The sequence below is a fragment of the Gekko japonicus genome, unplaced genomic scaffold (genome assembly GCF_001447785.1).
Source record: "Gekko japonicus isolate JY-2015 unplaced genomic scaffold, Gekko_japonicus_V1.1 scaffold1923, whole genome shotgun sequence".
Lineage (NCBI taxonomy): Eukaryota > Metazoa > Chordata > Lepidosauria > Squamata > Gekkonidae > Gekko > Gekko japonicus.
In genome coordinates, this window is record NW_015167594.1 from 1 (window position 1) to 16,128 (window position 16,128).

At 41.2% G+C, this 16,128-nt stretch overlaps 1 protein-coding gene across 1 annotated transcript in view; it reads right to left on the minus strand.

Moving 5' to 3' along the window:
• Positions 1–949: 949 nt before the first annotated feature.
• LOC107112774 (zinc finger FYVE domain-containing protein 16-like) overlaps positions 950–16,128 on the minus strand; it is a gene marked incomplete at its 3' end in the record, with an annotated part of 29,640 nt that continues 14,461 nt past the window's right edge. Inside the window, exons 5-9 of the mRNA XM_015413958.1 lie at positions 12,352–12,450; positions 11,697–11,818; positions 10,447–10,807; positions 2,117–2,233; positions 950–1,105 (exon numbers count right to left, since the gene is read on the minus strand). Of these exons, the coding sequence (XP_015269444.1) occupies positions 950–1,105; positions 2,117–2,233; positions 10,447–10,807; positions 11,697–11,818; positions 12,352–12,450 (855 nt within the window). The remainder of the gene's footprint in view (positions 1,106–2,116; positions 2,234–10,446; positions 10,808–11,696; positions 11,819–12,351; positions 12,451–16,128) is intronic.

The window sequence follows — 16,128 nt, forward strand, 5'->3', positions numbered from 1 at the left end:
ACAGAGCTTTATTATTAATGTGAACTCCTACCCTTGCATTGTATGGTCACGATTTTTTTTAACATTTACATCATTGTGTTACTGGTTTTAATTTATTTCTTTAGGGATTTTACACCGTATACTGTTTAATATCTTAATAACTCCAGCTCTCTTTTTAGCATTATTATAAATCACTCTACCTATTAGACTGAGACATACATCCCACTGCCTCTGAATCCCCTACCACACTCCATGACAAGCAAGTCAACATGATTTTATGCAACGTACAAAGTTAGAGAACTACTGCTTTTACCTGTTCAGTTACCTCTTCGTGTGCTTCAACATAATCTTGGATATATCTACGTTTTAGGCATACTTAGGTATGGAAGATCCCACTTCACTAGAAAGAGTTCAACTGGATGACAGTTCTCTCCCAAGTTAATATTTTATATCTACAAACATTACCAGGTAGCTGTTGTTTTTAAGAAAGATGAACTGCAGCAACTACAACCTTTCAAAACTACTAAAACAGAGTGTAAAATAATATGCTAAGGGGACCAGATATAAAGTGGCATAGGGCATTTTCTGTGGTGGCACCTTGCCTTTGGAACACTCTCCCACTTGAGGCTTGCCTACTTAATTATACTTTCTTCTAGGCACCAGTTTACAACACATCTTATTACTCAGTTTTTGATTAGGGGTTTTGTCTTATCAGCTTTTTAATGGTCTGCTTCTGTTTTATGGAAAGTTTTTATGTTGATTGTGGTTTTTCACTGTAAGCCACCTTAAGCAGGACCCTGAAGAGGTGGTATAGAAATATTTTAAACAAAGTAAATGAATAATACATAAATACGCTTGTATATAGCACTTTGGATACTCCAAAGACCTTTATGTAACTTAAGAGATAATGTAATACCATTTCATAAAATTTTAGACATACTGTTTTAAAAACTACAGTGAGGTTTCATACCTTTCATGGCATCCTTATATATGTTGATAAATAATCTGAAGATTTCTTTAGGAACATCCTCTTCATTTGGCAAACAGCATAATAATATAATAATTTCTGCTTGTCCCAAGCCATGCAGCCCATTGGTTGAGAAGTACCAACACCTTTCTGAACCATCTTGATTAAAAAAATTAAACACACAGTAGCAGGAGTTTAAGAATGCCAATATTTTCTGTACAGGCAACAAAGCAAACAGATTTTGTTCTACATGCTTTTTAGAAATTGTGACACTATTTAGCATGCTTTAACAAGCTTTAGTATGCTTTAACAAGCTTACAATGCAAACTTACACATAAATAGAGAATTAAATGCCACTGTGTTCTATGGGACCTATTCCCTAGAAAGGATTGCAGCCTTAGAAAATATAGTAAGAGTATTTGTTTATTTAAAACATTTTTATGCTACCTTTCCACCTGATCAGGGTTTACAAGGTGGCTGCTATACTGGCTACAAAGATACAAAATTAGAAGTAGAAATACGCATGTCTTCAAATTACAGGTCCCTTCGACAATGAAGCTGCTGTACTGAAGCAAACATAGCTGTTTGATTATTGTGATTTAAAATATTTACATCTGACACTTTCTCTCTGTACATAAGAATTTTACTTTTTTCATTCTGTCTAGTGAAGAGTTTGAAAGGTAGTGTCACTTAAAAAATAGTTCAGAACTGACTACACTACCAGTTTGGTTTAATTAAAAGTTACCTTCCTACCTATTTATTATTATTATTTTTATTATTATTTATTATTATATTTATATCCTGCCCTCCCCACGAATGGGCTCAGGACGGCTTACACTTTCGGCACCATGTGCCTGGTTATATAAAACATTTAAAAACAGTTAAAAACAACATACAACAAACAATTTACATATCTCTACTGATAATGCCCAGAATAATGCCGACCTGGGCAATACAATATGCCCAAACATCATGCACTCAAAGAAAAGAGTGCAAAGTTTATGTACAGTAGATATGTCAAGCTTAGAGGCAGTGGACAAAAGTAAAGTGGAAAAGCTTCAAGTGAAATACAAAAAAATTAAATCTACACTTTACTATATTCTGATTTCACAGTAGCATCCAGACACAACAAAACATTTAGAAAATTTCATTTTGTATACTAATACTTACAAGATACTATCTTAACATTCACAAGTAAATTTGCATTTAGGATAAATGTCAGTGGATTAGATTCTTCAAGTAGTAAGGCAATTTGCTTGTGAGAAGGCTGTTCTTCCACTAAGGATTCTAAGAAATATAAACACAGAGAATGTTTACCACAGAAGAATTTACTTGTTTCTTCTCTGCCTAAACCAAAATATTAAATGTTGCCACATCTAATCAAGTCTATGCATGCCATGGGGGCTTCCTGATGGTGGATATGGAAAAGGCAAGAGTCCCATGTACTTTGTTACACTTCCCAACAGACAGCAAGAATTAATAATTTATTGTTTATACAGCAACATCAATGTACAAGGGATATGAAGACAGGACCCTAACCAAGGAATTTTTATTTTCAAATTTACCACTGTGAGATAGACAAGTGAGGGAGATTGAAATTAAACAAGCATATCCTTCCAATATTTATCCCTGCTTCAAAGGTGACACCCACTCACCTTCAAAGGTGGGTTTTGATGAACTATTTTTAAGGGAGAGTGAGAGATGGAATTACAGGTATGTTCCAGGAGGCAAGGCCTCATAAAAAGGGTGGCAAGGGCAAAGTCATTTGAAGGAGCAGGAGAACTTTGGACACCTAAAGACAGCAGAATTGAGCAGCAATGACCACAGGCAAGGATGGATCAGAATGTGAGAGGAGAAATACAAAAGGACCAGACGGCTGAAGATTTTGGAGGATGAGGAATTCCTATTTGTAGTCTTGTCTGTACTCATGGATTACTGGACCTTCTCTCTGTGTACTGTTTTCAATAATTGTAACTGTCTTTTCCACTGAAAATATCGGAAATGTCAGCTTTTCTATTAGAAATAAAATTGGAAAGGCCAGAAAAGCCAACCTTCAAAGCTCCAGAAGAGAAATAGCAAAGATGTTCATTGATCTCAGCATTTATCAGAAGACGAGGCTTGAATAGCCAAGTGTAAGTGACTGATGCATCTTAGCATTTTCCCGTATTTCCATGATGTTTTGTGCTTTCATGCCAATAAAGGTTTTGTGTGTGTGTGATCTCAGCATTTCCTCCATCAGAAAGAGGAGAAATAAGTCATAGGACTCCTGTCTTGTAACAGCAGGGGCTTGAATAGCCAAGTGTAAGTGACTGATGCATCTTAGCATTTTCCCGTATTTCCATGATGTTTTGTGCTTTCATGCCAATAAAGGTTTTGTGTGTGTGTGATCTCAGCATTTCCTCCATCAGAAAGAGGAGAAATAAGTCATAGGACTCCTGTCTTGTAACAGCAGGGTTACGTATATTTAACACTAACAGCTAGGGCTGCCAAATCCCCCTGGGGGGCGGATTTCCCCCCGCTTTGGAGGCCCGATTTCCGCCGCGGCGGAATCGACAAGCAGGACATTGAGCAGCTGGATCATCTTCCTGAAACCAGAGTAATTACAGGATTTTCAAGGATGAAAACACTGTTTGATGCTCATTTGTAAATATGTACGGAGTTGAGTAAAACACTAATTTAACAATTCCAAAGCGAGTAAATGACATATAGATCAGCTTTATTTTATCAAACACCTATTTTGCCCTGTGCATTCCAAATTATTTTCTGCATCATGTATCAGTGACAAAATGAAACGGCTGAAGAAACCAAACTGGCAAAATTATACAACCCAAATAATACTGCAGTATGTCAGTGTTCTTTTCTCACTGGTCCACTGACAGCCCAGAAATGGATTTCTAATACACCGAGAGCAGATTCATAGGCAATGCCAGGCAAGAGTAAGCTTTGGCAAAAGGAGCAATACCTGCCACAGGTGTCCTGTTTTTCAGCCTTTCCACTTCCATAATGAAGTCATCTTTCAAGAACAAGAACCCAACAATGGAGAAGAGGTAAACAAGGATGAGGGCCAGCACAGCAGTCAGGATAATGGAGCGTCCATTCCGTGTAACACTTTTAATGACATTCAGCAACGTCTCCTCTCTGTATACCAAGTCAAATAACTTGGAGGAAAGAAGACAAAACAAGGAAACAGATGAATATAAGTAGAATACATAGGTTCTAGGAATATAAACAGAATACATAACGAATGCATATAAATAGAATAAATACAATCGTGTTTCCAGATAAACCCACACATGCATTAGTGTGAAAGTTTTCAAACTGCAACCTGGGGAACCCTAGGTTTCCTTAAAAACGTATGGCGGGTTCCTCAATGAGAAAACCAGTAACAACAAAAAAGTTTCACTGAAAGACATCTTGTCCACCATTACTGACTTCCCTTTATAATGTGGAACTACAGAAGACGGTTGAATGCCTTCTTGGGTACACACGCAGTCCACATGAAGCCCAACAAGCCTTGCGTAAATGGAGCATATAACCTAAAACCAATGCCTACTGATTTTAGGAAATGATCGCCATCTATATATATAAAAAAGCCCCCTCACCATAAAATCAATACGCAGGCCAAACCGCTGGACCTAGAGACACCAAATTCGGGGAAAGCACTCCCACCATGACATAGGTGATTGCTAAGAAGGGATTTTTAGAAATTCAACCCCTAAATGGGTCAAAAGGGGGAAAAGGTGCTCCTCCCATTCATTCCTATGCGGCTGCCAGGCAGCTCTCTCCCTGCACCCCCTACTCTCTGATTGGTCAGCTGCTGATCCCAGGGTGGCGTGAGATTACAAACTGGTGGGAAGAGACAAATGAGCCTCCTAGTGAGCGGATGAGTAAAGACGGATTGCCCATTGATAGTATGGTGGGCCGAGATATCGGCTAAGTAAACTCCAATGGATGAATGACTTAAGCCTTGGTCTACCAGGGACAGTAAGAAACTGAAGATAATAAAAAGGCTTGATGGGGGTGGAGGTAGCTTAACAGAGTCGAGATAGTACAGGAACTTCTTCCACTTATAGGATCTGAGAGTGGAAGGTTTCCTGCAGTTTAGCATGACATGATCTATCCTATGTTGCAGATCAGTCAGAGAATTTTCCACGCTGTGAGCTTCAGACGTGGAACATTGTGGTAGAGTACTAAGCCCCCTTGAGAGAGCAGAAGTTTTGACACTCTTGGGAAGTGGTGAAATGATCCCTTGGAGAGGTGTAGAAGTGTTGATAACCAGTGCTGGCGAGGCCACCATGGTGTAATCAAGATGTACTTCAGGAACTCCCTCATGATTTTGTTGATCACTCTGGTGATCAAAGGGATGGGGAGGAAAGAGAAATAGGTATTGGTGGGACCAGGGGTATAAGAGTACATCTCCTAGGGAGAGTGGGTCCCAGCCCCCCCCCCCCAGAGCAGAACCTGTGACATTTTGTGTTGTGTTTGGTCACAAAGACATCCAAGACATCAACCATAGGGTGAGTCCAGGCATTGAAGACCGTTCGCAGGTACTTCCAATTGAGTTCCCACTGATGGAGGGATGCCCCCCCCCCACGCTCAGAAAGTCTGTCGTAACATTCTGGTTGCCCAGGAAATGGGAGGCTACAGGGAAGATTTTCTGGGCTTGGTACTCATCCCAGATCTCTAGGGCTAGATTGCAGAGGTGCCGTGAGACTGTGCCACCCTGTCAACTTATATAGTAGAGGGCAGTTATATTGTCTGTGAAAACTGAAATTACCCGATGACCAGAGAATCGGTCAAAAGTCCCCCTTAAAGCAGGGGAGGCGGGAACCCCCCCATTGAAATAAAAACAGACTTAAAACAGAAGCAAAAGAGATGAGATTAAAGAACTTACAAGAGACTTTTAGGCATTTTGCAGACTTGAGAGACTTTTGGCAATTTTACTTTGAATGTAAACATCCTCAAAGATGTTGGTGAAAAAGATGGAGAAAGATAAGCATCCAAAACTTAAGTCTTCTTCAGAAACTGCCAGCCCAGCGAGCGGATGTAACCATAGACTTTTCTAAGATTCTAACAGATGCTTTGCGACCCCTGCTGGAGCAAATGAAGATGCTCAACGATAATTTTACTGCACAGCAACAGCAACTAAGTGAGAACATTAAAAAAAACTGAGCAAACAGCTGAGAACCTTAAAGAAATGGATGCCAACACTAAAAAGCTTTAAAAACAAATGCAGGAGATGGAAAAGAAGAGAAACTCAGACGAAGCTCAGCTTCTACAGCTGCAAATGGAAAAAGCAAGCTTTATTCTGAGATTTCAAGGAGTTCCTGAGAGCAAAGAGGAGAATCTAAGGCAGATCATGATTGATGCTCTGGGTCTGGCTGCAGATTTAAAAGCGGATGTTCTTCAAAGCGAAATGGATGTGATCTATAGATCATATTCAGAATTTATAAAGAAAAATAATCTGCCCAGCGAGATGGTGGTTAGATTCTCCAGAAGACAAGTGAGAGACCAGATCCTAAAGGCAACAAATGGAACTACCCTTAAAATTGACAGCAAGGAGATAAGAGTTTTGAAAGACATTCCCTTTGAAATAAGAAAGAAAAGGAAAAAATACAGAGACTTGGCTTTGTTTTTACAAAAGAATAACTTGGATTTTCCCAGGTTAACTTTTAAACCAAAAAGTTCTTGTGATTTTGCAAAGACTTTTTGTAATTCCAGTAGCAATGTTTCTGGGTCGGTAATGAAAATTACTTTGTGGGTAGAGGTGTCAATTTTAATGCCTTTGATGTTAGGATTGTCTCTTATTGCCCTAGCTAATGGCTCAATAGCTAGAGGGAATAACAAAGGAGACATAGGGCATCCTTGCCTTGTACCACTTTGCATGGAGATGGTTCTTCCAAGGATATTGTTGGTTTGTATCCGTGCGATTGGTTGAGCGTACAATGTCTTAATAGCCATTAGGAATTTCTCCCCAAAGTTCATTTCTTTCAGTAGCTGTTTCAGATAGGTTGTTTCCAAGCTGTCGAAAGCTTTTTCTAAGTCAATTGATAACAGTAGTGATTCAATTTTTTGTCCTTTGTAATGTGCTATTAGTTTCGAAGTCCGTCGTATATTGTCCGTTAGTGTACGTTTAGGAATAAATCCTGTCTGGTCCGCTGATATGTAGTTCTGAATGATGTTTTGGAGTCTATTTGCTAGAACTTTAGCAAATAGTTTTGCATCGCAGTTTAATAAGGCGATAGGTCGGTATGTTGAAGGAGAGTCTCGGTTTGTATTATCTTTAGGGATAGTAATTATGTGTGATTCTCTCCAGGAAGGTGGCATTTGTCCTGTATATAGTAGGTGATTACACATTGTAGCAAAGTGATCGACTAGGAGAGTGTTGAATGTTTTATAAAATATTGGGCCAAAGCCATCACTGCCAAGAGCCGTGTTAGATTTTGTTGGTTTCAGTGCTTCCAATATATCTGTGTTAGTAATAGGGAGTTCCAAATTTCTGCGATGTTCTGGTTGCAATTTGTTTAACCAAGGCATTCTTCTGTAAAATTTCTTGAATTTTGTCCACATTTGAATTAGTAGTGCTATACAGCTTCCCATAAAACTGAGTAAAGCATTCACTAATTTCCACAGGGTTTGTAGTTGTGGAATTATTTGGAGTTTTTATGGCAAAGATTTTTCGATCTATTTGTTTATTCTTAACACGCCAAGCCAGTAGTTTGACACTTTTAGCGTTCTTTTGCCAATACAATTGTTTCATGTATAGTATGTTTTTTTGTATTTTATTTGTTTCTATTGTTTCCAGAACTCTCCAAGTTGCCAAAAGATCTTTATAAATTCTTTTGCTTCCTGTGTTTTTATGTATTGACTCCAACTTTTGAATTTTTTCTAGTGTAACCTTGACTTCATGTTGTCTTTCTTTTTTCCTTTTAGAGGCTATCGCAATCAGCTTTCCCCTGATCACCGCTTTAAAAGCATCCCAGACAAGATGATCTTCTATGTCTCCAGTGATGTTCTCCTTGAAATATAAATTTATTGACTGAGCCAGATCTTCTTTGTGTTCATCATATAACAAAATTGAATTATTCAATCTCCAAGTGCGTTGTGTATTTCTTATGTTGTGTTTGTTGAGATGTAATTCCACATAGGCATAATCAGACCATATAAAGGGACCTATGGTTGTACTGTTGACTTTAGGTAAAAGAGAGTCTGCAACAATCAGTCAATGCGAGTGTAGGTATGGAATCTCGGGGAGAAATACATGTAATCTCTCTCTCCTTGATGTGTTTCTCTCCAGGAATCATAGAGATGATATTTCTTTAGCATATCATGTAGTTTGGTGAATCTATTTGACTGAGAAATCTTCTGTTTGCCGGATCTGTCCAAATGTTGATCTATGATTAAGTTAAGATCACCGCCGATAATAACTTGTCCCTCTTTAAAGGCGTCAAGTTTTGTTAGTGTATCTTCTATAAATTGCTCCTGTTTGTCATTTGGAGCATATATCAATGCCAAGGTTATTTGTTCCTGATCTAGTTTGCATTTCAAAAATAAAAATCTTCCACATGGATCTTCTAGTTTGGTTTCTAAAATAAAATGCATAGATTTGGCCAGTAAAATTGCAACTCCTCTTGATTTTAAGAACATAAGAACATAAGAGACGCCAATGTTGGATCAGGCCAAAGGCCCATCCAGTCCAACACTCTGTGTCACACAGTGGCCAGAAATACCAGTGCCATCAGGAGGTCCAGCAGTGGGGCCAGGACATTAGAAGCCCTCCCACTGTTGACCCCCCCAAGCACCAAGAAGACAGAGCATCACTTGCCCCAGAGCCCCTAGCTATACCTTGTGGCTAATAGCCACTGATGGACCTCTGCTCCATATGCTTATCTAATTCCCTTTTGAAGCCGTCCATGCTTGTAGCACCCACCACTTCCTGTGGCAGTGAATTCCATGTGTTAATCACTCTTTGGGTGAAGAAGTACTTCCTTTTATCCGTTCTAACCTGACCGCTCTGCAGTTTCATGGAGTGCCCACGAGTTCTTGTATTGTGAGAAAGGGAGAAAAGTACCTCTTTCTTTACCTGCTCTTTCCCATGCATAATCTTATAAACCTCGATCATGTCACCCCTCAGTCGTCTTTTCTCCAAGCTAAAGAGCCCTAAGCGCTTTAACCTTTCCTCATAGGGAAAGTGTTCCAACCCTTTTATCATTCGAGTTGCCCTTTTCTGCACTTTTTCCAAAGCTATAATATCCTTTTTAAGGTGTGGTGCCCAGAACTGCACACAGTATTCCAAATGAGGTCTCACCTTTTGATGAGCCCCCAGCGTGATACTGTTGATCATACCAGCCAGCATTCAGCACCAGTTTGCTTTGAGGTTTTAAATGCGTTTCTTGCATAAGCCCCACATCAGGTTTTGATTTTAAAATAAATGAGGGCATCCTCCTACGCTTAATGCAATTATTCAGACCTCGCACGTTAATAGACCTAAGCACATATGAGTCAGACATATTGACAAAATTTAGCATGTCTCCAAAAATAGATATGTAAATACAAAGAGTATTAGATATTGATATCAGTTATTATTACAGAATAATAAAGTCTAACAAGATGTTATGCAAAAATTAACCACAGTAGAATTACCACAAAATCACTCAGTGAGTAACAAATAAGTTTCCCCTTCTCCCACCCCAGAAACCCTCCCTCAACTTAATACCCCACAAACTTTGTGACTCTAAATTGTCACGTGTTAATAAGTTGAGCCATAAAGGAGATGAGATCTTTGTTCTCTTCTGCCTGTTCTGGCAAGCCTCTAAATTTCAAATTAGCAGCCTTCATATCTGCCTCAAGGGAAATCAAATGATCTTTTTGAAGGGCTTAAGCTTCTTGTAAAGCTTTAATTTCTACTTGATTAGAGATGCCTGTCTCTAAAGCTTCCTCTGCTTTCTGGGCTGTTTGTTGTAGGGAGGTCTGCATATCTTCCAACTGGAAGAAGAGACTGTCTATTTTTTTGTAATATACCTGCCTCCATGGCTTTTAAGTAGCTAAGTATAGCTGAGGAAGAAGGTTCTTGTTGTGTTTGTTCCGTTTGTTCTATTGCGGCCGCCATTTTGCTTTCGGCCCGATTTGCAGCACCGCGTTGAAACGCTGCTTCTAGGGAGTCCTTTGCATTTTTATTAATATTAGGGGTATTTCTCTGCTTACCCAGGTCCGTTTTCCATTTGTGTCCGGTTTAGGCATGTTTCTGAAGCTTTTTCACGGGCGGGAGCAGAATAGGGTCGGGAGCTCTGGAGTTACACGACCGCCACGTTCATTGCGTCGCCCCGCCCCCCACATGCTTAAGTTTTCAATTCTCAATTATCACACAGTGTTTCTAAATTGATTTTGCAGTGTGATTTAACACATCATTTGTGGCAGAGAGGAACACTCCTAATTTTAGAAACACACACCATAGCAAAAATAAATAAATAAAACCCTTCACTTTCGTAGAGGAAACTTACGTTCTCCTTTTCCTCCTCTTGCAAGCAGAAGAGGTGGTAATCCATCATCCTCAGGAATAAGGCTGATCTCTTTGCTAACACAATTTTCAATACCACAGAGCATCCCATAATCTAAAGGACTAACTGGCACTTCATTAGTTTCATTAGCTGCAAAAGGAACAGGAGACTCAGAAGCTTCAACAACGGTAGGGAATCCGATAGCAGGAGGAATCACAGAGTCAGAACCACACAACTGCTCAGCTTGTCCTTCAGTGGAACACGTGATGCTTTCTGAAGCAGAATGACCCAAGGTCTCAGTTTTCCCAGCTACATGCATTCCATCCTTTGGTCTAATCTCACTTGCACAGGCTGGGCTTTCAACCTATGACAAGAATTCATAGACATTCATTCTAGTTCAAAAATGTAAAAAAAAAAAAAAAGCATAAGAATTTCAATGAAAATAAATGGACAACTTTCAGAATTGTTACAAAACTCATCCCCTAGTTGCTATTTTTCCTCAACTGCAACATATCTCAGATTGTCACCCATCTTGAATGGCAGCTTTCTTTGAATCATCTTGTTTTTAAACCTCCTTACCCTAAAGCGGAGGCTGGACGACCATCTTTTGGGTATGTTGTAGGGCTATCTTTCGGCTATGCTCCTGCAGAGTGTAGAGGGTTGGACTAGATGACCTGCAAGGTACCTTCCAACTCTAACATTCTATGATTCTAAACAGGGCTATTTTTGTAGAAAAAGTCCAGCAGGAACTCATTAGCATAATAGGCCACACCCAGCAACAGAAACTCATTAGCATATTAGGCCACACCCCTGACTGCACCACTCATTAGCATATTAAGCCACACACCCACGTTACCAGAAGTGTGGTCATCCAGCCACACCCACCTTTTGCTTGTTATTCTGTTTACCTTGTTTGTGGTCAAAATCCTGGGCTTTTTTTGTAGCAGGAACTCCTTTGCATGTTAGGCCACACACCCCTAACGTAGCCAATCCTAATGAGTTTCTGATGTTGGGTGTGGCCTATTATGCTAATGAGTTCCTGCTGGGTGTGGCCAACTTGGGAGCCAGCCGGAACTCCGTTCCTGTGCGTTCCTGCCCCAAAATAGCCCTGATTCTAAAGTGTGGTATATGGATATACCGCTGGAAAGATCCAGTTTGAAAAGCCTTGCTCAGCCACAAAGTTCACTGGGTGCCCTTGGGCCAATCACAAAGCTTCCTCACATATTGGTTCTGCTTACTAAGTATTTACTTACTGGATGAAGGTCCTGTGGGGATTTCCTGATTCCAGAAGACAATTTTGTTGTGTCGGCAACTTCCCCATTGGGCAAAATACCATCTGCAAACCAAACTCTTCTTTGTTCTTTAGGGCACACGCCTAGGGAAGAATAAGGCAGAAACAAAATCCACAAATGCCAATGAGTATTCAATTTTTCTAGCACAAAGAAGAAGAGTTAGATTTATACCCCACCCTTCACTTGGAGACTCACAGTGGCTTAAAATCTCCTTCCCTTTCTCTCCCCACTACAGACACCCTGTGAGGGAGGTGGGGCTGAGAGAGCTCTGAGACAACTGCTCTTGAGAGAACAGCTCTGAGAGAACTGTGACTGACCCAAGGTCACCCAGCTGGCTGCATGTGGAGAAGTGGGGAATCAAACCCGGTTCTCCAAATTAGAGTCTGCCGCTCTCAACCACTAAACAAACTGGCTCTTTAAAGAACTGCTTGAAATGTCTCAAAGACCTCAAAATCAAACAGGTTTGTTTTCAAATGATGTACTTTTACATCTGTTTTGATAGTTCAGAGAACTCTAGAAGGCAACAATTTCATATTCTGATATATTTCTGTACAAATACATCACTGAGACCTGAGATTTAGGCAAATAGGTTTGTTTTTTTACAAAAAAAGTATACCAGACGCTTGGGCTTCTTGCAAAGGTTGAACAGTCGAACAATTTCCAGATATACCAGAATTAGGAGCAGTTGGACTCATCATCCTTTCAAATGCCTGTGCTAAAACAGAAAGTTTAAGCATATCAGATATAGTTATGCATAAGTATGAAAGATTACCAGGCATTGGTAAAAATAAAATCAGAAAAGTATCACTGATTATATTTCAGGATCTGACACCTGAGCCTGTAACATGGTCTATTGCCTTTCTTAAAACATTAGTTTAAAATGAGTTTCTGTTGTACTTCAATGTAAAACACCCCAGAGGATGCTTCCCTTAGGAATGCCATTATAAAGAAAACAAGCAGGGACCTGCAGCAAAATGCTGCAGCATTCACTTAGTCCCTGCGTTTGCTGAGCATTCTCATTGCCCAAAAAATCCTAGGAAATATAATTCAAACTGGGCCTGCTGAGGATCCTTTGTTGAAGATACTGCTGGAACTATACACTTCTTTTCAGGTATGGAGGAGGGGGAGAGAGGAGAAATTATACTTTCTTTCCATTCCACCTTTCAGAAACCTTCCTCCCACTTTGCTCTAATAGCATGGGGTATGTGATTTCAGGCACCTGCCCTTGCTGTTCAGAAAAGCTCTGGGCCAGCTCCCAGTCCTATACCTTACCGTGACAAAAAAGATGGTGGAAGAGCTTTCCAGAAATTGACAAGAGAACAACAGACTGTACACACAGAACATTCAAGCATTTTTTAGCCTAATGGCTGTTCAGGAAAGTGAGGGCTTGTACTTCCTGCAAACATGCATGCTGCTCTCTTGGTTTTGGGGAGCTTTTGTTCCAATGGCAGGGGAAGTGAAGGAAGACGTGCATTTGTTTCTGCAAGCTTGGAAGTAAGCAGAAACTTCCCTCTTTCTTGTGCCTGCACCACTGTGCTGCTTTCGTTTAGTTAATTTTATACTTTCGTATTAGAGAGCAATGCTTTAGGAGTTAGTATTACAGAGTAATGCTGGGCCATTCAAGTCTTATGTACAGCCCTGTAAAATTAGGAGGAATGTCAGACTTCTCTCATGTAGCCTTCATGGAACATATTGTCAAGGGCTGCTTGTGGTCATTATCTACAAGACAATTCTATTAATAGAACATAAGAGAACCCAATGTTGGATCAGGCCAATGGCCCACCCAATCCAACACTCTGTCACACAGTGGCCAAAAATACCAGGTGCCATCAGGAGGTCCAGCAGTGGGGCCAGGACACTAGAAGCCCTCCCACTGTTGCGGCCCCCCTCCAAGCACCAAGAATACAGAGCATTACTTGCCTCAGACTGAGAGTTCCTATCTTTACCTTGTGGCTAATAGCCACTGATGGACCTCTGCTCCATATGCTTATCTAATTCCCTTTTGAAGCTGTCCATGCTTGTAGCCGCCAACACCTGTGGCAGTGAATTCCATGTGTTAATCACTCTTTGGGTGAAGAAGTACTTCCTTTTATCCATTCATTGAGTGCCCATGAGTTCTTGTATTGTGAGAAAGGGAGAAAGGTACTTCTTTCTTTACCTGCTCTATCCCACCCATAATCTTGTAAACCTCTATCATGTCACCCTTCAGTCATCATTTCTCCAAGCTAAAGAGCTCCAAGTGCTTTAACCTTTCTTCATAGGGAAAATGTTCCAACCCTTTTATCATTCTAGTTGCCCTTTTCTGCACTTTTTCCAATGCTATAACACCTTTTTCAGGTGTAGTGACCAGAATTGTACACAGTATTCCAAATGACGTCGCACCATCGATTTATACAGAGGCATTATAATACTGGCTGATTTGTTTTCAGTTCCCTAATAATCCCCAGCATAGCGCTGGCTTTTTTTACTGCTGTCGCACACTGTCCCAACATTTTTAGTAAGTTATCTACTACGACTCCAAGATCTCTCTCTTGGTCAGTCTCTGCCAATTCGGACCCCATCAACGTGTATTGATAATTAGGATTTTTGGCCCCAATGTGCATCACTTTGCACTTGGCCACATTGAGCCCCACTTGCCATGTTGATGCCCACTCACCCATCCTCGACAGATCCCTTTGGAGTGCCTCACAATCCCCTCTGGTTTTCACCTTCTGAACAATTTCGTGTCATCTGCAAATTTAGCCACTTCACTGCTTACTCCCAACTCCAAATCATTAATGAACAAGTTAAAAAGCATCAGACTGAGTACTGATTCCTGTGGAACCCCACTGCTTACCACCCTCTACTGAGAAAATTGCCCATTTGTACTCACTGTCTGTTTCCTATTAATTAGCCAGTTTTTGATCCACAAGAGGACTTGACCTTTTATCCCATGACTACTGAGCTTACTTAGGAGCCCTTGTCCACATGCTTGTTCACTCCCTCAAAGAACACTAACAGGTTTGTGAGACAAGAGCTTCCCTTACAGAACCCATGCTGAGTCTGCCTCAATAGTTTTTGTTCATCAATGTGCCTACTAATTCTTTCTTTAATAACAGTTTCCACCAACATACCCGGTATTGACGTCAGAATGACTGACCTGGATCTCCTCTGGAACCCTTTTTAAAGATGGGGGTGACATTAGCTACGTTCCAGTCATCAGGAATGGAGGCACATTTTAATGAAAGATTACGTATTTTTGAAAGGAGATCCACAAGTTCACATTTGAGTTCTTTCAGAACTCTTGGATGTATGCCATCTGAACCTGGTGATTTATCAGTTTTTAAGTTGTCTATCAGTCATAGGACCTCCTCTCTTGTCACCTCAATCTGACTCAGGTTTTTCAACACCCCTCCTGAAATCAGCGGTTCTGGAGCAGGCAAGCACTTCTCATCTTCCACAGTGAAGACAGAGGTAAAAAATGCATTCAGCTTCTCAGCCATTTCCCTATTATCCTTTAGTACTCCTTTTACCCCACTGCCTCCCTGGCTGGTTTCCTGCTTCTAATGTATTTGAAGGAAGTCCTGTGCCTGAGTTGTGGCGGTATGGAGTTGGGGTTCTCTCTCCCGACCTTCGGTGGGGCGCCTTTGCTGCCATCATCGGAGGTTAGGAGTTTGGGAGTGCTCCTGAACCCCGCCTTAACTATGGAGGCCCAGGTGGCAGACACTGCCAGATCGGCATTTTACCACCTTAGGTTAGTTCGGCAGCTGGCCCCCTTCCTCGACCGTGGCGACTTGGCTACAGTGATCCATGCGACGGTCACCTTGAGGCTAGACTACTGTAACGTTCTCTACATGGGGCTGCCTTTGTCACAGATCCGGAAGCTGCAGCTAGTGCAGAACGCAGTGGCCAGGCTGTTGATGGGTTCCCCTAAGTGGGAGCACATCCAGCCTGTGCTAAGAGAACTGCACTGGCTGCCAATAGCATACTGGATCCGTTTCAAAGTGCTGGTAACTTAACTTTAAAGCCCTAGATGGCCAGGGTCTGACCTACCTGCCTTTCCCCATACATACCCCCAAGAGCACTTCGGTCTGGAACACAACATCGCCTGGCAATCCCAGGCCCCAAGGAGGTAAGGCTTGCGGCGACCAGGGCCAGATCCTTTTCAGTGGCGGCCCCTACCTGGTGGAACAAGCTCCCAGAGGAGATCAGGGCCCTGCAGGACCTCATGCAGTTCCGCAGGGCCCGCAAGACGGAGCTCTTCCGCCAGGCTTTTATGTAGGGGCTGCCACTACCACCATCACGTGGTTAATAACGGGACGGAAGGACGGCCAAAATACTACACGGCACTGGTACCACCGGACTATGTACCAACTATAGTTGGCCTATGTACCAACTATAGGCAATACCACCT